The sequence below is a fragment of the Capricornis sumatraensis genome, chromosome 5 (assembly GCF_032405125.1).
Source record: "Capricornis sumatraensis isolate serow.1 chromosome 5, serow.2, whole genome shotgun sequence".
Lineage (NCBI taxonomy): Eukaryota > Metazoa > Chordata > Mammalia > Artiodactyla > Bovidae > Capricornis > Capricornis sumatraensis.
In genome coordinates this window covers 117,879,360-117,904,860 of record NC_091073.1, presented here as the reverse complement: position 1 = coordinate 117,904,860, position 25,501 = coordinate 117,879,360, and the positions used below count along the sequence as shown (strand labels likewise).

The window sequence follows — 25,501 nt, the reverse complement described above, 5'->3', positions numbered from 1 at the left end:
CAATACAATATTGTAAAGTTAAAAAAAAAAAAGTTCTTCTAAAAAAATAATAAAATAAAAATAAAAAGTCTCTTTTCAAAAAAACAAAAACAAAAACAAAAAGAAATGAATCAGTTCTTCACATCAGGTGGTCAAAGTATTGGAGCTTCAGGTATAGCACGAGTCCTTCCGATGAGTATTCAGGACTGAACTTTAGAATGGACTGGTTGGAGCTCCTTGCAGTCCAAGGGACTCTCAAAAGTCTTCTCCAACACCACAGCTCAAAAGCATCCATTCTTTGGTGCTCAGCTTTCTTTATAGCCCAACCCTCACATCCATACATGACCACAGGAAAAACCATAGCTTTGACTAGATGGACCTTTGTTGGCAGAGTGATGTTTCTGCTTTTTAATACACTGTCTAGGTTGGTCATAGTTTTTCTTCCAAGGAGCAATGTCTTTTAATTTCATGGCTGCAGTCACCATCTGCAGTGATTTTTGAGCCCCCCAAATTAAGTCTGACACTGTTTTCACTGTTTCTCCATCTATTTCACATGAAGTGATGGGATCAGATGCCATGATTTTTGTTTTCTGAACGTTGAGCTTTAAGCCAACTTTTTCACTCTCCTCTTTCACTTTCATCAAGAGGCTCTTTAGTTCTTCTTTGCTTTCTGCCATAAGGGTGGTGTCATCTGCATGTCTGAGGTTATTGACATTTCTTTCGGCAATCTTGTTTCCACCTTGTGCTCCATCCCAGCCCAGCGTTTCTCATGATGTACTCTGCATAGAAGTTAAATAAGCAGGGTGACAACATGCAACTTTGAAGTACTATTTTCCCAATTTTGAACCGGTCCATTGTTTCATGTCCAGTTCTAACTGTTTCTTCTTGATCTGCATACAGGTTTCTCATGAGGCAGGTAAGATGGTCTGATATTTCCATCTCTTGAAGAATTTTCCACAGTTTATTGTGATCCACACACTCAAAGGCTTTTGCATAGTCAACGAGGCAGAAGTAGATGTTTTTCTGGAGCTCACTCCCTTTTTTTATGATCCAATGGATGTTGACAATTTGATCTCTGGTTCCTCTGCCTTTTCTAAAACCAGCTTGAACATCTGGAAGTTCACGGTTCACGTATTGCTGAAGCCTGGCTTGGAGAATTTTGAGCATTACTTTGCTAGTGTGTGAGATGAGTGCAATTGTGTGGTAGTTTTGAACATTCTTAGGCATTGTCTTTCTGTGGGATTGGAATGAAAACTGACCTTTTCCAGTCCTGTGGCCACTGCTGAGTTTTCCATATTTGCTGTCATATGACTGCAGCATCATCTTTTAGGATTTGAAATAGCTCAGCTGGAATTCCATCACCTCCACTAGATATGTTCGAAGTGATGCTTCCTACGTCCCACCTGACTTTACACTTGAGGATGTCTGGCTCTTGGTGAGTGAATGTATACACATCTGGAAATGAGTTGGAGATGCTGAGATAGGGATGGACAAATAACCACAAATTTGTCTCCTTATCATTATGAATTATCATGAGAATAAAACTGATCTTTGCTTTTCTGTGTGCGGGTCTTTGTATTTTAATACATTCATGTAACCAGTACCATGATCAGGACAAAGACCAGGACAAAGACCAGACCATCATCACCACCCCCTCACCCCCTGCCAAACTCCTGTGTGCTGGCTTCTTTTTTACTCACACTGAAATGTTGATGCACAACATTGTTCATATGTTAAATATAATTGTGTGTTAGTTGCTCAGTCGTGTCCAACTCTTTGTGACCCCATGGACTGTAGCCCACCAGGTGTCTCTGTCCATGGAATTCTCCAGGCAAGAAAACTGGAGTGGGTTGCCATTCCCTTCTCCAGGGAGTCTTCCCAACTGAGGGATCGAATCTGGGTCTCCTGCATTGCAGGCAGATTCTTTACCATCTAAGCCATGAGGGAAACCCAAATATAAATACAAATATAAAATTTAAAAATATTGTGCCACTTTCCAAAATCACTGCAGATGGTGATTGCAGCCATGAAATTAAAAGACGCTTACTCCTTGGAAGGAAAGTTATGAGCAACCTAGATAGCATATTCAAAAGCAGAGACATTACTTTGCTGACTAAGGTCTGTCTAGTCAAGGCTATGGTTTTTCCAGTAGTCATATATGGATGCGAGAGTTGGACTGTGAAGAAGGCTGAGCGCCAAAGAATTGATGCTTTTGAAGTGTGGCATTGGAGAAGACTCTTGAGAGTCCCTTGGACTGCAAGGAGATCCAACCAGTCCATTCTGAAGGAGATCAACCCTGGGATTTCTTTAGAAGGAATGATGCTAAAGCTGAAACTCCAGTACTTTGGCCACCTCATGCGAAGAGTTGACTCATTGGAAAAGACTTTGATGCTGGAAGGGATTGGGGGCAGGAGGAGAAGGGGATGACAGAAGATGAGATGGCTGGATGGCATCACTGACTCGATGGGCGTGAGTCTGAGTGAACTCTGGGAGTTGGTGATGGACAGGGAGGCCTGGTGTGCTGCCATTCATGGGGTCACAAAGAGTCGGACACAACTGAGTGACTGAACTGAACTGAACTGGCTTGCCATCATGGTTTCTGATGAGAAGGGTCATTTGGATTCTCTATAGGTAATAGGTAATTTTTGTCTGGCTTTTTTCAAGATTTTTGTTTGCCTTTAGTTTTTAGCCACAAGACAGCTCCTCCAGTGCAAGGTACGGGGTCCTGATTCCAGGAGGGAATGAGTGCAATGAGAGAAGGAAGGAGAGCCTGACTGTACAATGGCCACAAGTGACCTCTTTATCTCTAGGAATGCTATTTGCCTGAAAGTCTGATTTTAATGGCACTGTGTCAGTTCAATTGTTAATTCTTTTCCCCCATCCTCTTACTTGCAATCTTTCCATACCTTTGTTTTTGATATGCTCCTTGTAAATAGTATATGGGTGAATTAAAAAAGAAACCACAATCTATCTATGTGCTTCAAACGGACTATTTTGCCCATTCATATTTATCACAGGTCCTCATATAATTTAATTTATAGTCATTTTCTATTTTTTGCTTCACTGATTGATTTTTTTCTCCAAACTGAAAGTTAAAATTGTAAGATTGTTTCTATTCTTTTTTTTGGTCTATTTTATTTTTATCAAACTCTAGTTGATTTACAATGTTGTGTTAGTTTCTGGTGTACAGCAAGCAGACTCATATATATACATATATAGTTTATTACAAGATATTGAATATAATTCCAGGTGCTTTATAGCAGGACCTGGCTGTTTATCCATATTATATATAGTAGTTTGTATCTGCTAATCCAAAACTCATAATTTATCCCTCTCCACCCTCTTTCCCCTTTGATAACTAAGTTTATTTTCTATGCCTGTGAATCTGTTTCTGTTTTGTAAATAAGTTCATTTGGGTGTTTTAGATTTCACATATAAGTGATATCATATGATATTATATTTCTCAGTCTGGCTGACTTCACTTAATATGATAATCTCTAGGTCCATCCATGAACTAATGAAATAATGAACTAAATGAAATAATGCCATTTGCAGCAACATGGATGGACCTAGATATTATCAAATTAAGTGAAGTCAGTCAGACCTAGAAATATAATATCATATGATATCACTTATATGTGAAATCTAAAAAACTCAAATGAACTTATTTATGAAACAGAAACAGATTCACAGACATATATATGAAGGAGGCAATGGCACCCCACTCCAGTACTCTTGCCTGGAAAATCCCATGGATGGAGGATCCTGGTGGGCTGCAGTCCATGGGATCGCTAAGAGTCGGATACAACTGAGTGACTTCACTTTCAATTTTCACTTTCATGCATTGGAGAAGGAAATGGCAACCCACTCCAGTGTTCTTGCCTGGAGAATCCCAGGGATGGGGGAGCCTAGTGGGCTGCCATCTATGGGGTCGTGCAGAGTCTGACATGACTGAAGCGACTTAGCAGCAGCAGTAGTATATATATATGTATATGTATAAACATAAATAAAATATTATATATATATGTATAAATACAACATCTTCTTTACCCATTCATCTGTCAATGAACATTTAGGTTGCTTCCATGTGTTGGCTATTATAAACAGTGCTATGAATATTGGGGTGCATTTATCATTTTGCCTGTCTGTAGCTTTTCTTTTTTATTGACATGTATCATTTTGAATTAGAATTTTCTCCAGATATATATCCAGCAGTGGGATTGCTGGGTCATATGGCTGCTCTATTTTTAGTTTTTTAAGAAAACTCCATACTATTTTCCATAGTGGCTGGACCAACTTACATACCCACCAACAGTGTCGGAGGGTTCCCTTTTCTCCTCACCCTCTCCAAACCTTATTATTTGTAGACTTTTTGATGATATCTGTTCTGACTACTGTGAGGTGATATCTCATTGTAGTTTTGATTTACATTTCTCTAAAAATTTGCAATGTTGAACATCATGTATGACAAAGGTTAAATATAATCAATATCTTTAGTTCTTTTCTCAACTAGACTTCAGGATTGTTGCTTAGAGAATCCCATGGACAGAGGAGATTTGTGGGCTGCTGTCCATAGGATCGCACAGAGTTGGACATGACTGAAGTGACTTAGCATGCACACTTGCATTGGAGAAGGAAATGGCAACCCACTCCAGTATCCTTGCCTGGAGAATCCTAGGGACGGAGGAGCCTGGTGGGCTGCCGTCTATGGGGTCGCACAGAGTCGGACATGACTGAAGCGACTTAGCAGCAGCAGCAGCAGACAAGAGGGAGTCATGTAATGTTGCAATTTCTTTTTAGTTAATGCCATTTGACAGATTTAAGACATTCTCTTTGTTTTTAAAAAAATTTACTTTGATGTGTTTAGATGATAATTTCTTTTTATTTACTTTGTTTTGTATTTGTCGTGCTTCCTTTCTCTGAGAATTCTTTCCCCTTGTTGACACTGCTGTGTATCCTTTTGCTCTAATAAAACTCAGCGGTGAGTACAATTCGATGTGGAGTTCGTTCGTTCAAGCGAAGCACTGAGCGTGTGGGTGGCTGTGGGACTCCGAATGGGCAGATGCTGGTTTCAAGACTCAGTTCTCTGAATTCATGCTCCTGCTTCTATTATGGCTTATTCAGGTTGGCCATGAATTTAAAAACACATGACTCCTATTTTGTCCAGAAGTTATAGGTATCTTTTTTCATGGGTGGTAGTGATTTAGTTGCTAAGTCATGTCCAACTCTTGCAACCCCATGGACTGTAGCCCTCCAGGCTCCTCTATCCATGGGATTCTCCGGCAAGAAAACTAGAGTGGATTGCCATTTCCTTCTCCAGAGGATCTCCCTGATCCTGGAATAGAACCCTGGTCTCCTGCATTGCAGGCAGATTCTTTACTGACTGAGCTGTGAGGGAAGCCTCCCCCCGCTTTTTTTTCATGGGACAAGTATCCAAGGTTTGTATTTCGTCACACTGTTGGATGTTCTAGCTTTATAAAAAAAGATTTCTGAAATGATTGCATCTCAGTGTTATCTTATCTAATTCTTAATATTTCCAAGCAGTCAAAATTAAAAAACGTCCAACTCTCAAATGGTCAAGGATTCACCCTCTTAACTCTGAATTGTGAGTAGCCAGGCTCTGAGTCTCCATTCTTTTTATCCATCCCTGGGTATTTGAACCTAGAGCTCCCAGTACCAGCCTTGAGGAGACTCTGTTTTCAGGGATGGGTACTCTAGCCCCAGAGAGGGGTTGGGAGTGGGAGGATCTTCCTAGCTTTGCTGTTGGCTCATTCTCCTCTGTCTTCCTCCAACCAAAAGAAATACCCTAGGCAAGAAGCTGGGAGCAACAATACAGGAGTTTATTATCATCAGTACCCAAGAGGGGCATGAGGCAGGCAGGTGGTGAAGGCAAGCCGGAAATAGGCAAGAACAGCTGAGACGGTGGAGCAGGCAGCGGCTGTGGCCATGCGGGAGGATCATTGGGGCAGACAGAGCCTCTCTTCCTGGCCTGGCTCTTCTCCCACGAGGCAGATGCTTGGACACCCAGTCCAGGAGGGAGCTCCAGGCATGAGTCCTCCAGAGAGGCAGGGCTGGATCTCACTCACTTCCGGCAGTTTCTTCCAAGGGAAGGTCTCTTTTCTAAGGGAAAAGGAGAGGGTGAGACAGCCCACGGGGGAGAGACAGTGTAAACGCTCTCCTCCAGGGCAGCTCAGTTCTGGAGTCAGTCGGATCTGACATCAGCCTCGTGCAAAGAGCCCCAGGTCCCACCATGGACCTGCACGTCCCTGGCTCCATAGGGTCTTTGGACTGGGTACCACTTAGTCAGGGATAGGAGCTCTCTGGGCTGGGCCACTATGGGGGTAGAAAGACAGGAATCATGCCCATTGAGACTCTCTGTAAGGACCCTTTTCTCCTCCCTAAACCACCCACTCTCCATTCCTGTTCCCTTGCTGCCCCCACCACACAAGCTTTAGGGACTCACCTCCTTACGTCTGTATCTTCTCCAGCAGCACAGACACAGGGGCAGCAGAGATGCCAGAAGCAGTAGAATCCAGACCCCTAACAGCATGGCATTGATGCTTATGAACAGGGCCTGGGGACAGAGGACCAAAGCCGTGAGCCCCCAGAGTGACTGTTGCCACGTGGAGTCTGTGTCCCCCTTCCGCATGGCACAGGGTCACTCTCCACCCCATTCGTCCCATTCCCCATGTCTGTGGCTTCCAGGGTTGGAGAGGTGGGATGAAGAAGGAGCCCTGTGTTGGGGGGTCTGTGGCTGTAGCATGGAGAGAGCACGTCGGTTTCCTCATCAGAAAGGGACAGGCTTGGGCAGTGATCTGTTTTCCCTGACAACTCCGAGACCTAAACGGACATTGAACCCCTATGCACCCCATCGCATATGTGCAATACTAGCTCTATTGGCTCATTTATTCTGAGTTCGACATTTGTATTTCCCATGGATCTGTAACTGCCCACAAACTGCAGGGACTGCTTGTGTTTTGTTCACTGCCATGTCTGTTTGTCAGGGCAGAACAGGTCACACCCTCTTTGATGGATGGCCTCCCTCCCGTCCAGGGTCGGACTGCCCCCACCCCGTCCCCCACCTGCTGCTGTGTGTCCCCGCCCGGGTACCTTCAGCATGTTCACGTAGGCGGTGCACTGTTGCAGCCTCCCGAGGTCCGGACTCAGGGGGCTGGGGGCCCCTGTGGGCCTCCAGGAGGGGGAGACATTACAGATGCCCTTATAGAAAATAAAGTGGTACTCATAGAATCTTCCAGCCCCGATTATGATGGCGGCAGTGGCTGTGGAGAAGGCTGCCAGGGCGAGCAGGGTCCTCAGCAGGGCCTGGTGAGGAGCAGACACAGAGAGACCTTGGAGACTCAGTTTCTCTGGCACCCACCCTGGGGCCAGGGGTGGGAGTGGGGGAGGGGCGTGTGATGGAGCTGGAGGCTTGGGAAGGCCTCCAGCTTCTGGGCCTGGTGTTCACCCTTGCCCTTCCCCAACTCACCCAGTAGATGCCACCTCGTTTCTCGTAAATGAAGGCGACAGCTCCAGCCAGCACAGCCTGGGGAGAGGTTGAAGCCGCAGGGTTTGTGCAAATCCCCCAACTCCCCCATCCCCTGCCTCCTCCCCAGCTGCCTGCTTTCTTTTTCCTCCATGACTCCTGCAGTCGTCTAGCTGGCCCTTCCCCACAGCACTCTGCACAGGCCGGAGGTCTGTGGTCTGTAAGATTACGGGGAGAGTATTGAGGCCTGAATGAAAACTCCTGAGGCTGTAGGACCCTCTACTTAGGAGACATCGGACAAATGCTCATGGTCAAGTCAGGAGTAAGCCCTCCTTCCCCCTCCAAACTCTCTCTTTCGAGGCAGCACCAGGGGCTTTACAAAAGCTCCAGGGTGGTGGGGTGGAAGGTCCAGGTTGTTGGAGGAGCTCTCGGTATAGGATGAGGGTCAGCCATTTCTGGGTGGGCATGGGCGCCCATTCCAACAGCTCAGCCTCCCGCCCAGTGGGCCTTCCAGGACAGGAAGCCTGGTCAATCCTGGAGGAAAGTGGATCAGGGTCCTGTCTGGCAACGCCGTAGCTCATCTCAGTGTGGTTTTGCCATGGGGTGGATGAGGATGGTTACTTTTGGCTCCTGTCTTCATATGTGCGCTTTGCTGTTGTTCTGTGAGTGTGGGCAGGATACAGGGTGCCTCGGTCCTGCCATGACCCGCACCCCCATCTCCTGCTGCAGGTGGCATACCTCCTTCTGCTGACATCACCACTGTGGTCCAGGGTTCCCCTCCCCCAAGAGCCCGGTGTGCAGGACCCGCAGAGGACCATGCGAAGCCACCAGGAGGAGCCCCTGGCTTGCACATCCTCCGGCTCATCCTGCCTCCTCCATCTCAAAGCAGTGCCAGAGTCTAGAGATGAGCCCGCCCAAGATCCTCAGCTGATCTCCTGCTGAAGGTGGGAGAAGTGGTGGGGAGGCCCTGGGCAGAGGCCTGGGAGAGCTGACCAGTGACCGTGGCCCTCCCAGCCCTTGGCTCAGCTGGTTGCTGTCAGTAGAAGCAGGGCATAGGCCTGGAGGAGCTGGGGTTGTGTTCAGGTGCTAACAGTCCACATTTTGCTGGGTTGATGGTAGCGGCCTCTCTCTCCTCGGGTCCATTCTTCCCACTGTCCTCCCGCCCCACTCACCACAGCCCCCGTCCAGATGGGAGCTCCCGAATTCCTCAGGGTGGTGGAGGAGAAGATGTAGAGGAATCCTCCCAGGACCCCACTCAGCACCCCCAGCACGATCTGCATCACCTGAAAGATGAGAAACCTAAGCACACGAATCCCAGGAGCAACCCTCTGTGCCTAAGTCTCAGGGTAGTTTTGGGGAGACCTGCCACTCCAGGTATTAACAGTTAGAACCTCATGAAAGAGAGAGAAAAAGAGGGGGGAAGGGAAGGCAGAGGAGAGGAGAGGAGACAAGGGGAGGGGAGGGAGAGGATGAACTCAGGGCTCTCCCAGCTGGGACTTTAAATGGTCAGGGGCTCCTTTGCACCCTTCAGCCCATAACCTACCCTACCTACAGCTCTCACTGAGAGGTAAGTGGGGGGAAAAGCAGGAACTTGATCTCCGGTTAGAAGATAAGACTGGCTTAGCATCCTGTTCGGAGTGAGGCTGGCAGGGAGCTAGCGAGAGGAGAGGGGCTTCCCCTTCCAGGTCTGGGGAGCCTGGGCTCCTGTCCGCGCCCCTCACGGCTGGCAGCCTTACTCACCCAGGAGGTCACCAGCAGCCTGTGGCGGCCCAGGGCCCGGGAGGTGGCGTGGGGCCCGGGCAGGAGGAGGGGCTGCAGCAGGGAGCACCCGCCTAGCAGGAGCTTGGCCAGACCCGACTCGTGGTGGAAGTGCAGCTGGATGCAGACAGGCTGGGGAGCCCTGGGGGCCGCCTCCCTGTGGTCCACCGTCTCCATGCCTCTGGACATCTGCCTGGCAGGGAGGAAGGGAGTGTCGGGGGTGAAGAGTGGGCAGGAGGAGGTTGGCACGGATTCCACAGGAGCTGGCGGAGACCCCCCACACCACCCTGGGTCACAGAGCAGCACCCAGGACCTGTCTTGAGGGGGCATCTCATGAAGGATGCTTGAGTCTCCTGAGGCTGGGACCACTGCTCATGGGGCCATGAGTTTCATGGGGCCTCCCCTTGACCCCAGACCTTCCCTTCATCCTCCTCCCACCACCTTGGGGGCTGGACCAGGCCATGGCCCAGAGTTCTCACTTCTCCCCTCTGCCCCCAGCACGCTTGTGCCACCCCAGTACCCCCGCCCCTGGCTCCTCTCTCTGCCTCTTCCCCTTTGGAGCCCCCTGGCTGCTGGGCAGAACCGAGTCCTGGCTGCCTGCTGAACTTCTCCAGAAGCAGCTGATCCCTAGCTGAGTCTGGGGACCCTCCAGCAACCCCTAAATACTTCTCTCCTCACCAATGGCTCCTCAGTCCTGTTCTAACTGCCCTCCCCACCCCACCAACCCAGCAAGAAGGATGAAGCCATGGGTGGAGATGGAGACCAAAGGTGGGAACGACTTGGCATCAGTGCACCTGGCCCCCCACTCCTGTACCTTCCTGGAGGCCCCTCCTCTGCAGGGGAGGTTGGTCCCTCCCTCTCTCCCTGCCCAGCAAGTTCTGGAGGGCCTGTGGCGGCAGGGTGGGGCCTCCTCTGAGAAGGGTCTTGGGGGAAAGGGTCCCCCCAGGCTATGGACCTGCCTTACCTGCTCTCCTCAGGGACCGGCAGTGGAGAATGGTGGGCAGGGCTGGGGAGACCCGAGCAGGCAGAAGCGGGAGGTACTTGGTGGAGTGCCAGCAGGGAAGGATGAGGCAACTTCCCAGCTGGAGCATAGGGCCCCTCCAAGGTTTTCCAGCTTCTGGGGAAAGCTGGGCTCTGGTGTCCGGGAGAGCGCAAGGGCCAGGTGGGTGGCCTGGGAGATGGAAGAGCTGACCAGCCCTGGGAAACCCCAAGAGGCCATTCTGTCTCCTGTCGCCACTAGGGCAGGGGCTTTCTGATCAAGAATTCCCCCAGTGTGTGTGCTGTCTGAGTAGGTATGGACATGCCAGAGTGTATGTGTGTGTGTGTGTTCTCTGCCTTCTCTGGCCAGCCTGACTGTCTACTCAAGACCAAACCCCCCTAGAGGGGCCCCTTTGGCCCAGCTTCTTTCTGGGAAGTCAAGATGCTGAAGGTCAGGTTCTCATCACTCCATCCCTTCCTTCTGCTCTCTCCCACCCCCCAGTGGGTCTCAGCTCTGGGCAGCTCCTCCTAGCTCTGCCTGGCTCGGCCGCTGGCTCCCAGAGGACAGCAGGTGAGAAGAGCCTTTACAGCCTAGATGATCCCCCCTTCCAGGAGACACTCACTGCCAGACCCCACCCCTCAACTTTCTCTAGGAGGCTCCAAGACCAGTCCCCAAAGCCCCCATCCTGTCTCACAGGATGCCATTCTGCCCGGTTCCTGGTTCCCCTAGGACCTGCTTGGAAGGAAGGGATACATTAGCCAGAGGAAGGGACCCTAGAAAAATGCCTGGGGAGGGCCGGGAGCCCATGTCTGGCCACATCAACTGGGCGGCTGTTCCTCCCTAGTGCCTCATGCCTCTATTCCAGGGGTGAGGCGGCTGAGGCTAAGGAGGGCTTGTGGTGAGAGGTCTTTTGGTAGGAAAGGTGGAAGGTGGAGGGCCCAGGGTATAGCATGGGCTCTGGCCGGTTCTCTCCAGCTTGAGGGGGAATAGGGAGGAGCCGGGCAGAGAGGAGGGTCCAGGGCTGCGAGGAAGAGCTCCCTAGCCTGAAGTCAGGGTGGCATGAAAGGGAACCTTCATGGGGCTGGCCTGGCTCAGAGGAAGAGCAGGAATCTAGGCTGATATGGGGACTGGAGTTGGGAGCGGGGTGTGGAGGGGGGAAGTGGTGGTACCCAGAGGACTTGGAGGGGGTAGGGGGGAAGTACTGGTACCCAGAGGCTTGGAGGAGGGTGGAGGGGGGAGATAGCAGTACCCAGAGGACTTGGGGGGGGGTGGAGGGGGGAAGAGGTGGTACCCAGAGGACTTGGGGGGTGGGGTGAAAGAGGTGGTACCCAGAAGACTTGGAGGCAGCTGGAGCCTAAGCCACTTTCTGGGCCTTAATATGATGCTTATCCCTGGAGCCCAAGGATGATCTGGCTGGAATTCTGACTGGGCTTCCTGGGATGGGTCTGTGAACAGGTCTGAACCTCCTTGCGCATCGGCAGAATCATCAGACACCTGACTTGTATCCTTCACAGGAGGCCAGGTAGGTGAAGCATGAAGCTGCTCTGAGAAGCTTATACAATACAGATGGGAAGACTTTAAATTTATCTTTCTCACTGATGTTATTAGAATCATTATTAATAATGCTATGATTTAAACAGTGATCATTAGGATGACCATGAGAATTGCTTCTAGGGGATTTCTTTTGGAACAAGGCAAGTTGATTCCAAAATACGCAAGGAGAAGTAATCTAGCAAAAGTGGCCATCAAAGAGAAAAGTAACATGGTGAGGGGGTCAATGAAATAGCTCAGCTAAATATGAAACTCTGTATTTATAATTAAAACTTACGGTCATGGTGCATGACTCATCAGATCCACCAATGGGCCAGTTAAAGAGTAAAACAGACTTGGTTTCCTATGGGAATTTCACTTTTGCTCCAGGGAGCATTTTAAATCAGTGGGAGAAAGACGATCCATTCCATAAACAGGATATATTTTCAGAAGTTTAACATCTTAAAAAAAAAAACAATTTGGATCCATTTTGCCCCAGCTTACAAGGTAAGTTCCAGATAGATCAACATTTAAATGTGAAAACTGAAAACATAAAAGCACTCAGAAGAAAACAGGGAAGAATTATTATTTTATGATCTGGACATGGCAAAGTCCTTTTTAAGTATGCTCTATAACCCAGAAATCATGAAAAAATGACTGAAAATTTTGATTATATAAAAATACAAGCTAAGTCAAAAATAAATTACAAATATTAAAGCCCTATCTGCAAGTCATGTCACAGATGGTAATTTTTCAAACACACAAAGAACTCCTGTAAAGACCAAAACAAAACAATAAAACAAGGCAGTCATAGGATATGAAACGGAAGCTCACAAAAGAAGAGGAAAAAGGGTCTTAAACGTGAAAAGAAAGTCAACCACAGTCATAATGGGAGAATTAACAGTATTGGAATAGTCATAGAAGTGGATTGGAACAGTCACAGGAAGCATATTAGAAAATGGTAATATTTTTCTGCCTGGAAGGTAACTAGCTGGCTATGAGAGAAAGATGTATCATTGGTATAATTATAATAGGAGAGAGGATTTTAGCAGTATACACTTACTTATCTTTTGATTTTTTTTTTTACCATATAAAAGTATTATGTGTAACTATACACACCATACTGCTAAAATAATTCAGATTCCTTTCTTTGTTAATCCCAAACCCCAGACAAACTGTATCTGACCATTTGGGGAAGAGATCCCAGGATACATGTGGTGAAAACTCTACAAATGATTCAGATTTGTATTCCAAATTAAGATCCGGGACTTCCCTGGTGGTTCAGTGGTTAAGACTCTGAACTTTCTAGGCTGGGGCATGGGTTTGGTCCCTGGTCAGACAACTGAGATCTCACATGCCGGGACTTGACATGGAGACTGTTTTCTTACCCTGCACTCGTGCTGTGTATTCCTTTTCTTCTTCCTCAGCTCTCGGACCTCACTCCTGTACATCTCCCCAGCAGGAGGATGGCCCAGAACACGCTGACTGTGAATGGAGTTGATGTGGGCTCTACGCTCTCCCAGCCCACCCACATTGACATCCACATCCACCAGGAATCCGCTTTGGCACAACTGCTAAAAGCTGGGAGTTCCCTGGTGGAGCGCCTGTCTCACCGTCCTGCCAAGGCCAGGATAGGCTATGGACAGCTGGCACTAGGGGTAAGAGTGGGCTGGCTGGAGAGGTGGGTTAGCACGGTGACGCAGAGGCAGGTAACACTCCTTCTCCAATATGATGTGAGAAAAGGAAGTGGGTAAAATCCCCATGAAAACTCACAACTTGTATCCCTGCTTGTTTGGAAGTTTCGACACAGAGATTGAGATGGAAAGAAGTAAGGGATTGTTTCTCTGGTGCAGTATGAGCAGCCCCAGCCAGAGGTAGGGGTGAGCAGGTGGAAGGATCGCTGGAGGCTTTTGAACCCATGTGGACGGAGGGCCTACAGATGCCAGGCGATATGATAGGCACGTTGTGGGGAAGGCTGAAGCCAGAATCCCTCGATGATCACCTCAAGGTGCTCAGCATTCCTCAGAAGGGTCAGGCAACTGCACAAACGCCTAGAGGCAAAGGTAGATCAGGTGGCCACCTGATGTGAAGAGCCAGCTCATTGGTAAAGACCCTGATGCTGGGAAAGATCAAAGGCAAAATGAGAAGAGGGTGGCAGAAGATGAGATGGTTGTTTGGTATCATTGATTCAATGGATATGAGCTTGTAAGCAAGCTCTGGGAGTTGGTGATGGACAGGGAAGCCTGATGTGCTGCAGTCCATGGGGCTGCAAAGAATTGGATACGACTGAGTGGTTGAACAACAACAATAGGTGATGTGCTTGGAAGACAGGACGGCCTCCTGCAGAGGGCCTCCTGCAAGGGATGGCATCTGAGCCAGACCTTGAATGGAGAAGCAATGTGTTTAACAGATAGAGGTGGAGGATGGGAGGAAAGGAATTTCAGGTTTCGAGAATGCCTAGGACAAAGGCAAAGAAGCCAGAAAGCATAGGGCAGGTTCTGTCAGAGTAAAGAGAATGGGACTCCTGGCTGATTAGACTGGAAATATAAACCAGTATTGCTGAGAGCCTTGAGTGACTAGCTGAAGAGTTTGTCCTGGATCAGCTTCGATGGTGGGAAGGATTGGACATGGAGGGATTCGGGGCAGGTACCTGAGCTTCAGGCAGCCTCCCAGCCAGGTGGTGTCCAGGTAAGATGTATGGAGGGTCAGCATCTGCGAGGTTACAGCAAAAATGAGGAGAGAGTGGAGTCCAAGTCTTTGGTGGTGGCGGGGGGGTCACTTGGGAGTGGGTGGACTTGGGGCACCAGAGAGGAGATGAGTCTGAGAGGATGCTGAGGTTTGGAGTGAGAGTGACCAGAAGACTGGAGCACTGGAAGTCAGCGAGGCAGACCCTGGTGGTGTGGGGGATGGGGTCTGGCATTTGGATGTGATGAATCTGAGAGGCTGGCAGGACATGTAGCTGATGATATCCATGTAGGTGGTGACGTCCAAGAAGCCATGATAGCCAGATCCTCCAGGAAACAGACACCCAGTGGGGAGCTAGGTGTGCAAAAGTTTTACTGGGGTGTAACATCATGCAGTGAAAAGGGCAGGAGTGGGCAGGGGGAGAGAGGAGGTCTTGATGGAGCCCTGATGAGGTCCGTAGTAGCCCAGTAGGGAGCTTGGGAGCAAACACTGCCCACCACAGGAGTCCCGTTCTAGGTGGAAATGGCCCTCGAACCACCACCTTGCTTAGTCCTTGCTGGGCAGCTATCCCTAAAGAATGTGCCTTCGGCTTGAAAGATGAGGGGACCCCAAAGACGCTGACCACTGCAGGCTGTCAGCTAGTGAAGTGTGCAAGTCGCTCAGTCGTGTTTGACTCTTTGTGACCGCATGGACTGGTGCCCACCAGGCTCCTCTGTCCATGGGATTCTCCAGGCCAGAATACTGGAGTGGGTGGCCATTCCCTTCTCCAGGGGATTTTCCCAACCCAAGGATTAAACCTGGGTCTCCTGCATTGCCGGCAGATTCCTTACCGTCTAAGCCACCAGGGAAGCCCAGGCTGTCAGCCAACCACACTCCTTTCTGGAAGGAGGTCTTTGTGGCCCATCCTGGACAGGATGGTGGGCTTCCCATGGGAAAAAGAGGAGAAAAGAAGCAGGAAGCATCAAGTGGGATGACAAGGTGTGGTATTTAGGAAAACTGGGATTTAGGAAAGAATGAAGGATAAAATGCTATCAAGTCAGAGGGGTGAGGGAGAAGCAGGATGCACTGCTTCATGGATAGAACTTTCAGAATCCAAGCAGAGAAGTCAAGGCAGGGCAAGAGAGGGGAGCCATCTCCGGGGCTGTGCCCTGAGTGCGTGGGTTCATGGGAAGGGGCGTGGCTTTCCCCATCTCTTGCAGGTGACCCAGCTGTTGCTTGGGGCGATCAGCTGTGCCCTCGGTGGGCTTCTCTACTTGGGACCGTGGATTTGGCTGCGTGCCTCGGGCTGTGCCTTGTGGGCAGGGTTTGTGGTGAGTAAGAAAGGGGTTATGAGTCTGCGGCCATACCATCCTGAGGACTCCCGATTTCATCTGACCTTGGACGTTAAGCAGGGCCAGGCCTGACTAGTACTTGGATGGGAGGGAAGGGCTGTGATCTACTTGGGAGGCAAGTGGTCATGGACAAGGAGAAAGAAAGTTCCTTTGGATCTGGGTCAGGGATCGGGGGAAGAGACCACAGTCCCAGGGACCAAATGCCTTATGTTATGAGGACGCCGGTGGGATGAGATGGTTGGATGGCATCACCGACTCAATGGGACAAGAGTTTGGGCAAGCTCAGGAGATGGTGAAGGACAGGGGAGCCTGGCCTGCTGCAGTCCATGGGGTCACATAGAGTCGGACACCTCTTAGTGACTGAACAACAGTGATGAGGAGGCTGCCTTAGTGGGCGGGCAAAACCCTTCCACCCTCCATTTTCCTCTTAAAGGCGTGGCTGGGAAGAGTCGGGCAGTTGTAAATGGAGTCCTGTCTGTCTGCTAGGTTTTTTTGCATGGCTCTTGGATCCTGCTTCAAACTGGCTGTTCTGGGGCCTGTTGGAAGAAGTGTGATGGGAGACGGTCAACTGGAGGGCTTTTCTGGTGTCTTCTCTTCCTAGGCCATTGCAGCAGGCATTGGGGCTATTGTCCACGAGAAGCGCCGGGGCAAACTCTCGGTGAGTCAGGCATCCTCTGCCCCACCTTGTCCTCTGTCCCCCTATGATGTCTGTTTTCCTGCTCTATTTTTCTGTCTTTGCTCCTGTGGTTTCAAATATCCTAAGATCTTTCCTGGAAGGGTAGGAAGGGTTTTTATCCCGGGCCAGGAAGCTGGGGAAGAGGAGGTTGGTTTGAGGCTGGGACCCCAGGGCTCTGCCATCCATGGAGGGGGACCGCCTCTTGAACCTCTCTCTTCTAGGGCTGCGTATCAGGTCTGCTCACCCTGGCTGGCATCGCCACGGCCGTGGCCGCTGTCGTCTTCTGTGTGAATAGCTTCCTCTGGGAAGGTGATGGCTTCTATGACATCAGCTCCGTGTGTGATTCCTTAGTCCCTGTCACCCCTACCTCTTGGTACCAGAGAAGAAGTTCCTATTCATCGTGGGAGGAGGAGAACTGCAGAAGATACATGCAAATGCTGATGGTGAGAAAGGAGAGTCAATCTTCCAAGAACACATCATAGCTGTAAATTGGGGGACTGGGGCACCAGAGGGCAGACACGGAGGCCCTCTGAGTGTGGACCTCATCTGACGTTGTTGGTTCAGGAGGTTTTAACTTAAATTGAAGACACCGTTCAGATCTCCGGGCATGATCATTCCCTGAATCAAAGGGGATGAGGAGCAAAGAGGGGACAGGATATCATGAGCCACCCTTCTGTCTTTCCTGGTGTGTGACTGCTATCACTCATCCCCTGCCGGGTAACACACGGCCCCCAAATGCAGTGACTTAACACTGCAGTTGGTTAGTATGTCTCACATTCTGTGGGTTGACTAGGGTTACATGGGCAGTCCTCACTTGGGTTTTCTCAGGCAGTTGCAGTCATGGGTCAGTTGGGTGTGAAGTCATCCAGGAGTTTGATTGGCTGGACTGCCAAGATGGCACACTCACATGTCAGGGGGCTCAGCTGGGGAGTACCAGCCAGGGAGGCTACAATGGCTTCTCTGTGTGGCTTGGGCAACTGGGTTACAATAGGCAGCATCCCACTGTGAGCATTTTAAGATGTAGGCAATGGAAGCTGCCAGGCCCTAGTGTCACTTCCATTGTATGTTGTTGATCAAAGCATTCCCAGGCTTTGATTCCAGATTCCAGGGGGTTGAGCAATAGTCTCCACCTCTTCACAGGGTGTGGTAAGGTCACCCTGCAGACAAGCAAATAGGATGGAGACTGGCTGCCCCTGTGGTTGGAAAATGCAGTCTGCTTCTGGGTGAGAAGGAGTTAGTTGAACAGACTCTGATACCTCCTAGCAAGATGAGAGTAACAGAGGAATCACAGGAGCTGACTCCTGATGGTAACTGTTTTTTCTCCTTTATCTTTAGGATTTGTTCCTAGGAATCCGTGCTCTGCTCCTGGCTATCTGTGCTCTGCAGGTCATTGTGTCCTTGGCTTCCCTGGGCGTGGGTCTTCGAAGCTTCTGTGGCCAGAGCTCCTGGGCCCTGGTGAGCTGTTAGGGAGAAAGATCCCCTGGAGGAGGAAATGGCAGCCCACTCCAGTATTCTTGTCTGGAGAATCCCAAAGACAGAGGAGCCTGGTGGGCTCCGGTCCACTGGGTCACAGAGAGTCAGACATGACTGAAGCGACTGAGCACACACATCATGCAGGGAAAGGGCGGGTCTGGCTGGTGTGGCTCTAGGGAACCACAGCAGGGCAGGAACACGGCTGAGCCGAGGTCATGTCCCCCTCACTCAGCCTTTGCCTGTGCTGGGCTCTGCCCTTCGCTGTCTGGGGAAGGTGACCCCATCACTTTGACCTGGGTTAACATCTGCCTCCCCCGCTTCTTTGTTGTCAGTTCCGCACTTTCTCTCTTTTCTGGCCTAGATCTTGTCTAGCTCCCCTTCTTCCATCAGCTTTTCCTTCCCTCCTTCTTTCCTTTGCCTGATTGCCAAATGGAGCTGACTCTGTCCCATCCTTTTCCTCCCGAGGATTGATTTTCTTCCTGTTTTTCTTTTTTCAGCAGGATGAAGAAGGGTCAGAGAGGAATCTGCTGGGGGAGAATTCAGTGCCCCCCTCCCCCTCCAAGGAGAAGACCACGGCTGTCATTGTACTGTGAGCGGCCAGAGACCCTTGCCTGGACCCTGCATGCCCCTTCCAAGTCGCCCAGGGCCCCTCACCACCCTGTCCCACAGACTTGCTTCCTGTGCTCACTTTTCTTCTCCCCACCCTCACCCACTGTGGCCACTCCAGGGTCTTCCACTCAGCAAACAGGTATTGTCATGTTTCCCCCAGTGCTGATTAAACAGAAATAACCCCAAAGAATGATTTTGTGTGGAAAAGATGTAGTCTTTGTTTGTTAATATACCCGGTGCATCCATACTCATGAAATTGAATGAGAATTACGCATGAGATCCAACCAATCCATCTTAAAGGAAATCAGTCCTGAATATTCATTGCAAGGACTGATGCTGAAGCGAAAACTCCAATACTTTGGCCACTTGATGAATAGAACTGACTCATTTGAAAAGACCCTGATGCTGAGAAAGATTGAAGGCGGGAGGAGAAGGGGATGACAGAGGATGAGATGGCTGGATGGCATCACCGACTCAATGGACATGAGTTTAAGTGAGCTCCAAGAGTTGGTGATGGACAGGGAGGCCTGGTGTGATGCAGTCCATAGGGTTGCAAAGAGTCAGACAAGACTGAGTGACTGAACTGACTGACTGACATATCATATGGAAACCGGGTCCGAATAAGACTAAATTTTCATTTTGCTCTATATCCCAAGTGCAAAAACTCCTTTTGACAATTTCCTTCTGTTCAATGTAAAGTGAAAATAGCTATCACAAGCTTAGGATCTTTTTACCTATTGTCTTTAAGCATCTATAACGGATCTGTGGGCTCTACGGAGCCAGCAAGACATGGACCGAGATCATTGCCTCCCTCCCTCCCTTTCCTCCTGCCCTTCCTCATCCTCCCCCTCCGTCTTTTTACTTTCTTTCCTCCCTCCCTCCCTCCCTTCCTTCTTTTCTTTTTCTCTGTCTCCTCCATCTCTTTCTTACTCTCTTCTTTTTTGCAGTAATTACTGTTGGTTCTCTCACTACACACACACACACCACACACACATACACCTGTTATTCACCTCTCATGGTAAATGATATGACTGATAAGTGCTGGGGTCCAGCCCCAGTGGATCCAGGGTAATTCAAAAGGGAGAAGGAGTAGGCGTCCTAGGAAAAAACATTTAATTACAGATATAGAGAGAGATTAGAAATGGATAGTGTAGTAGGAAAATTAGTGGAGCAAAGGAGGCTGAGTAACTTGGTTTATGTGGAATACCAATCACCACCTACGTAGGCCACAGGCGTCTTTCCGTTCTCCCGAAGGAGAGGAGGCACTGAGGCCTCCCCGGTCCGATCTTAGAAGCCCAGGCAAAATTAGCAGGCTTGGTGAGTACCCACATACCAGATGGGAATTCAGCCAGAAGGGAAGAAAACGACACGGGGAAATCAGTCTTTCCAGAAACTGATCCCATTTCTTTATTTTTTAGTTTTGCTTATATACTTTTTGTTATACATAGGGATGAATACAGAGTCTTGTGGGGGTCAGCAGACCTGACCCTTGTCACAATCAGGTGCTTCATATAAAATTATACAAAGATCTTATGGGTTTTACATCATCTTCTGGCCATGAGGCCTGCTGACATTTTATGATCCTTTCTTTCTGATAACCAAAAAACTTATATTTTCCAAGGGTATTTTTTCTTAAACTAGGCACCACCCTCCAAATAAAGTTGCATTCCTATAGGGTGAGGGTGTAGGGAGTTACAATCAAGAAAGGAATTTACTTAGTCTAAGGCTTAACATGATTAATCTTAAAGGTTAACACTTATTTTTCCTATATGCTTATTATATTCATTGTAAGGGCAAGGAATATGGAGATTTAGCAGCAAATATTGGCTCAACAAATGAAAACCCTTCACCAATGTTCCCCTTAAGATCTATTTAGTCTTAAGATAGTGATAAGGTTACATTTTTACATAGCAAGGACACTGATTTATAACAAAGTACAGTGATCTATAACAAAAGAGAAAATTCATTAACTCAAAAAGTCTAGTATTGCTAACATCAAAACTACTATATTTCCTTTTCTATATTCCAAATACATTGATTAATATATTCCCAGGTGCCTAAGGATATGGAGGCCTGGCGGCAATCATTGACTCAACAATGAGAAAAGCCCTATGCTAATTAAGACTTTCCAAATACTCCAAACTCTCTGTGCTGTTTATGGTTGAGAGGTTGTCACACAAGCTAGTCTGTCAGCAGAGAGGTTTGACCTGAGACACCCTTGTCACAACCAGGGCAGGGAATTAGCAGTAATTATTGGCACAACAAATGAAAAAACCCTTCACCAATATAATTTCTAATCAACCCACTATACTATACTAATAATTTTGTAACTTCTCAAAAGAGTCTGTATTTAGAAAGTTTTGAAGCATCTCATGCATCTCATGGTTGGGAGGCTGTAAACAATCACATGTGGCCAGACAAACCCGCTCAGGCAGGCTAGAGAACCTTCAGAGGAGTTTGTAAGTTGAAACACTCCTGTCACACCCAGAAATTTTTATTAACTGGAGCTGCAAGTTAATTCCTTCTCCGAGAGAAATGGTGATGGGGGAGAGCCCCCCGTAAAGTCAGAGGTGTAGGTGAGAGCATAAAACAGACTCTGGTTTTGTGGGTAGATGCTCAGGAACAGGGGGTTTCCTGAGGCTTGATCACGCCTTTGCGTATGCCAAGCCCCCTTCCTCATGACCTTTGCCGTGGGTGGAGTTCCTCATGCTGGCTCCCGGCAGATAAGCTTTTTACTTTAAAAATTTTCTATGTACAATATAAATATATAGATATAAGCATTTCTGTTATGGAACTGGATTCATTTGTCCAATGTGTAGCAAGCATCACCAAATGCCAAGATGCTGAGGTTTGCATCAGAGAAGACATTTATTTATGAGATAGCCAAGTGAGGAGTTGGGAGAATGAATCTCAAATGTGCCTCCCGAAGGTGAGGAGCTTGAAATCTTTGTGGGGTAGAGAAGTAGGGTGGTCTTAGGTGTGGAGAAAGGTGACTCAAAGTGGGGAAAGGTGAGGTAGCTGGCACTCTGTACCAGCGTGTCTGATTTATGGCTTCGTCACGGGATGCATGTCCAAAAATGGAGGCACTAGCATGACGGGATGGTGGAGTTTTCTGATGTCAACAGGTCATTCACTGGACCCCTGTGCAGGCTGAGTTTTAGGGTTGGTGGTCCCAATCTGTCTTTGCCAGCTTGAACTGGACAGCGGCTGACTCCAAGTCCTGGAAAACAACTTATGCTGTTTTTACTACAAGCTTCCCTTGTGGCTCAGATGGTAAAGAATCTGCCTGCCGTGTAGGGGACCTGGGTTCGATCCCTGGGTCGGGAAGATCCCCTGGAGAAGGAAATGGCCACCCACTGGAGTATTCTTGCCTGAAGAATACCATGGACAAAAGAGCCTGGTGTGCTACAGTCCGTGGGGTCACAAAGAGTCGGACACGACTGAGCGACCAGCATTGTTACTACGGTGACCCATTCATCAGAGGCCAAAAACAGTTAGGATGAACTTGGTCAGTGAAGGCAGCTTTCAAGGGAAGGGGGTTTTAATAAGTTGTTTCCTTACCTGCTGTCCTGTAGGATGAGCCCCAGATTTCTGTGGATCACCGGTTTCTGTCAGCCTGGGCTTTCCTGGGGGCTCAGTGGTGAAAGAAGCCACCTGCCAATGCAGGCAATATGGGTTCGATCCCTGGGTCAGGGAGATCCCCTGGAGAAGGAAATGGCAAGCCACTCCAGTATTCTTGCCTGGAGAATTCCATGGACACAGGGGCCTGGCGGGTTACAGTCTATGGGGTCACAAAGAGTCAGACACGACTGAGTGAGTAACAGTTCTGTCAGCCTTATGGGGCATGGTTTCACTTCTGAGGGGTAAAAAGGCACGCCATGGTCTGAGAATTAGGACAGCATAGGGATTCTCACATTTTTCTGATTCCAACGTAGTGAGGGGGCTTGCATTTTTGTTGTGACTTGCTGACATATCTGACAGGTAGGTTTTATTCATACCTCTTAGCAGACTTATAGCAGAAGAACTGGCTGGGCACCCCCACCTCTACCCACTGCACAATCCTGCCTCACGAGGTGGTGCTGACAGGGGCAGAGCTGCTGGGATGAGCGAGGCACGGCCTCACTGTGGGAGCTTCAGGACAGAACCAAGGATGCCCATGAGAGAAGGCATCTTTCTTCTCTTGGTTGAAGATGCTGTTAAGGTGCTTAGTTCAGTTCAGTTCAGTTCAGTCGCTCAGTCGTGTCCGACTCTTTCAACCCCATGAATCGCAGCACACCAGGCCTCCCTATCCATCACCAACTCCTAGAGTTAACTCAGACTCACGTCTGAGTTAGTGATGCCATTCAGCCATCTCATCCTCTGTCGTCCCCTTCTCCTCCTGCCCCCAATCCCTCCCAGCATCAGAGTCTTTTCCAGTGAGTCAACTCTTCACATGAGATGGCCAAAGTACTGGAGTTTCAGCTTTAGCATCATTCTTTCCAAAGATATCCCAGGGCTGATCTCCTTCAGAATGAACTGGTTGGATCTCCTTGCAGTCCAAGGGACTCTCAAGAGTCTTCTCCAACACCACAGTTCAAAAGCATCAATTCTTCGGCACTCAGCTTTCTTTATAGTCCAACTCTCACATCCATACATGACCACTGGAAAAACCATAGCCTTGACTAGACGGACCTTAGTCGGCAAAGTGATGTCTCTGCTTTTGAATATGCTATCTAAGTTGCTCATAACTTTTCTTCCAAGGAGTAAGTGTCTTTTAATTTCATGGCTGCAGTCACCATCTGCAGCGATTTTGGAGCCCCCCAAAATAAAGTCTGACACTATTTCCACTGTGCTGTAGTATTTCTAAACCAGCCCTTTTATGGCTAGATCAGATAGAAATTGTTTTCATATTTCATTCTGGTAAAGACCTCAACTTCGTAGTTTGTTTCTTTTGTTGCTGTTTTTCTAGCACAAATCCATCTCTTACTGTCAGAGTCTGGCAGCTTCCTTTTTCTTCCCCTGATGTTTCCAAGTTTCTGAGGGAGGAGCTTGCTCCTCCAGCTGACCCCCCTCCCCTCCCCCATTTCTTCTCTTCCATATCCTTCCCCCCTCCCCCACACCCCGCCTTCCCTCTCCTCGCCCTGTGAATAGCCTTGGAAGTCTCATCATCTTTGTTTTTCTTTCCCGTAGGAAATCAAGTTCCATCCCTCCCTTTCCTTGCTTTTGTTTACTTGGAAAACCCAGCAGCCATCTGTCTGTCTGCACAACTCAGTCTTGGGGACCAAACTGTTTATTTGCAACTGACTTCACAACCCTGACCCACGATCTGGCAATTTGTCCCAAGCCTATGTGTACTTACTGAAGGGTTTAAACTATTCTGAGTGTAAACAGGAAGAAAATAGTTCTATTTTTCTTTTCTGATCACTACTTTTCACTGTGTTTTGTCAACTCCCTGATTCCCCACTGGCTATTGGTCCTTTAACCTTGGCACCAGCATCCAGATTCCACAACCTGGTGTCTGAGACCCAGTTCTGCATTTCATGATGGTTTAGGGGCAGTAGTTTCCAAGCTGCTTCATGGGGTGTTAGATCCACCCCAAAGCTTGCTTCAGGTCTGTCGGGATATAAGTGTTGCTGTGCGGGCTGGAGGGCTCTGATGCCTCCAACCCCCTTCAGCTGGAGCTGAACATCACTTGTTAGAATACAAAGCGTTCCCTTACTTGCGGAAAGAGTTCTGTATTTTAAAAGCTCTTTAATAATCAACTGTATATATGTGTGTGTATGTATGTATACACACACACACACACACACACACACACACACACACACACTTATATGTATATATGCTTCCCTGGTGTTGTTAATGGTAAAAAACCTGCCTGCCAATGCAGGAGATGTAAAAGACATGGGTTCAATCCCTAGGTCGGAAAGATCGCCTGGAGGAGGGCATGGCATCCCACTCCATCATTCTTGTCTGGAGAATCTCATGCACAGGGGAGCCTGGCAGGCTGCAGTCCACAGGGTTGCAGAGTCGGACAAGACTGAAACAACTTAGCACGTGTGCATGCGCTCACACATACACATACATATATGAGGGGCTTGCTTCCCAGGCAGCTCAGTGGTAAAGAATCCACCTGCCAACGCAGGAGACACTGGTTCGATCCCTGAGTCAGGAAGATCCCCTGGAATAGGAAATGGCAACCCTCTCCAGTATTTTTGCCTGGAGAATTCCATGGACAGAGCAGCCTGGTGGGCTACAGTCCATGGGGTCACAGAGAGTTGGACACGGCTAAGCCACTGAAGGCACTTAAATAAAAGACCCATTTCCCCCCCATGTTTAAAACTGCAATCATCAGAGCTAGGGTCCCCTCCCAGCGGAGACAAGCGTTTGCACCAGGAAGGTTAGGGTTAGGAACGTCTGTCCTAGCGTGTGGCTCCTCCCTCTCACTGCGATTTCTTCAAGTGATTCCAGCAGGAGGCAGGGGAGGGGATGGGGTTTTCTCGGCTGTGAGGAGGACCAGTGGCTGTTTGCCAGTGTGATGTGGGTGATGTCCATTCTTGCTCAACCTGGGAAGCACCTGGGAGTTTCCCCACCCTCTGCTCCACTAGCTGCCTGGCTCAATGAGAAAGGCTTCCTGGAAAAGTACGTCCAAGCAAACATTTGTGAGGTGCCAGGGAGAGGAAGGCTTTCCTGCAGTAGGAGAGTTAATTTACTATTTCTTGCCCCTTCAGAGCTATTTCAGTGGGTGGGATAAAGCTGCATCGCCTCAAACTCCACAAAGAAGATCCTGGAGCCTCAGATTCGAAGAAAAGCAAACAAAAATGGTTGCAATTAAGTTTTATGGCAAACTACCAACTCCGTTAAAAAAAAAAAAAGATTCCTTTCTGAAGTAAGAAGCAGACATTAGGAACCAGTGTTCCTTTCCTCCAGTAGATGCTACTCTGAACTCCTTCAGCATTTACTGGTTAGTTTGCTTCCATCTTCAGCTCCCCACCAACTCCTCATTCAAGGGGATTTCT

The 25,501-nt window shown here is 48.8% G+C and overlaps 2 protein-coding genes across 3 annotated transcripts; one reads left to right on the top strand and one right to left on the bottom strand.

The window, feature by feature from the left end:
* Positions 1-5,813: 5,813 nt before the first annotated feature.
* TMEM176A (transmembrane protein 176A) lies at positions 5,814-10,247 on the bottom strand. Its single transcript, XM_068973154.1, has 7 exons — positions 10,185-10,247; positions 9,203-9,413; positions 8,635-8,745; positions 7,466-7,522; positions 7,090-7,302; positions 6,443-6,553; positions 5,814-6,099 (listed from the first exon to the last, which is right to left on the bottom strand). Exons 2-7 carry the CDS (start codon positions 9,407-9,409, stop codon positions 6,058-6,060), a joined length of 741 nt encoding a protein of 246 aa, XP_068829255.1. The 5' UTR covers positions 9,410-9,413; positions 10,185-10,247; the 3' UTR covers positions 5,814-6,057.
* A 422-nt stretch (positions 10,248-10,669) lies between these two features.
* Positions 10,670-18,683, top strand: TMEM176B (transmembrane protein 176B). Of its 2 annotated transcripts, none has more exons than XM_068972724.1 (8): positions 10,670-10,769; positions 11,655-11,721; positions 13,157-13,387; positions 15,614-15,724; positions 16,347-16,403; positions 16,643-16,864; positions 17,757-17,876; positions 18,392-18,683. In XM_068972724.1, the coding sequence occupies exons 3-8, from the start codon at positions 13,196-13,198 to the stop codon at positions 18,485-18,487; spliced, it is 798 nt and encodes a 265-aa protein (XP_068828825.1). In that variant the 5' UTR covers positions 10,670-10,769; positions 11,655-11,721; positions 13,157-13,195; the 3' UTR covers positions 18,488-18,683. The 2 variants fall into 2 exon arrangements, with proteins under 2 accessions (XP_068828825.1, XP_068828826.1); XM_068972725.1 differs by having other exon boundaries at positions 10,676-10,769; positions 13,189-13,387.
* Positions 18,684-25,501: the final 6,818 nt, after the last annotated feature.

Excerpts from the sequence above, each read along its gene's own strand:
- TMEM176A (XM_068973154.1), bottom strand. The coding sequence starts at position 9,409 with ATGTCCAGAGGCATGGAGACGGTGGACCACAGGGAGGCGGCCCCCAGG. Across the intron at positions 7,303-7,465 it reads AACGAGGTGGCATCTACTGG|GCCCTGCTGAGGACCCTGCT; the intron begins GTGAGTTGGGGA and ends GCTCCTCACCAG. Across the intron at positions 6,100-6,442 it reads GAAGATACAGACGTAAGGAG|AAAAGAGACCTTCCCTTGGA; the intron begins GTGAGTCCCTAA and ends CTTTTCCCTTAG.
- TMEM176B (XM_068972724.1), top strand. The coding sequence starts at position 13,196 with ATGGCCCAGAACACGCTGACTGTGAATGGAGTTGATGTGGGCTCTACG. Across the intron at positions 16,404-16,642 it reads AGCGCCGGGGCAAACTCTCG|GGCTGCGTATCAGGTCTGCT; the intron begins GTGAGTCAGGCA and ends TCTCTCTTCTAG. Across the intron at positions 16,865-17,756 it reads GATACATGCAAATGCTGATG|GATTTGTTCCTAGGAATCCG; the intron begins GTGAGAAAGGAG and ends CTTTATCTTTAG.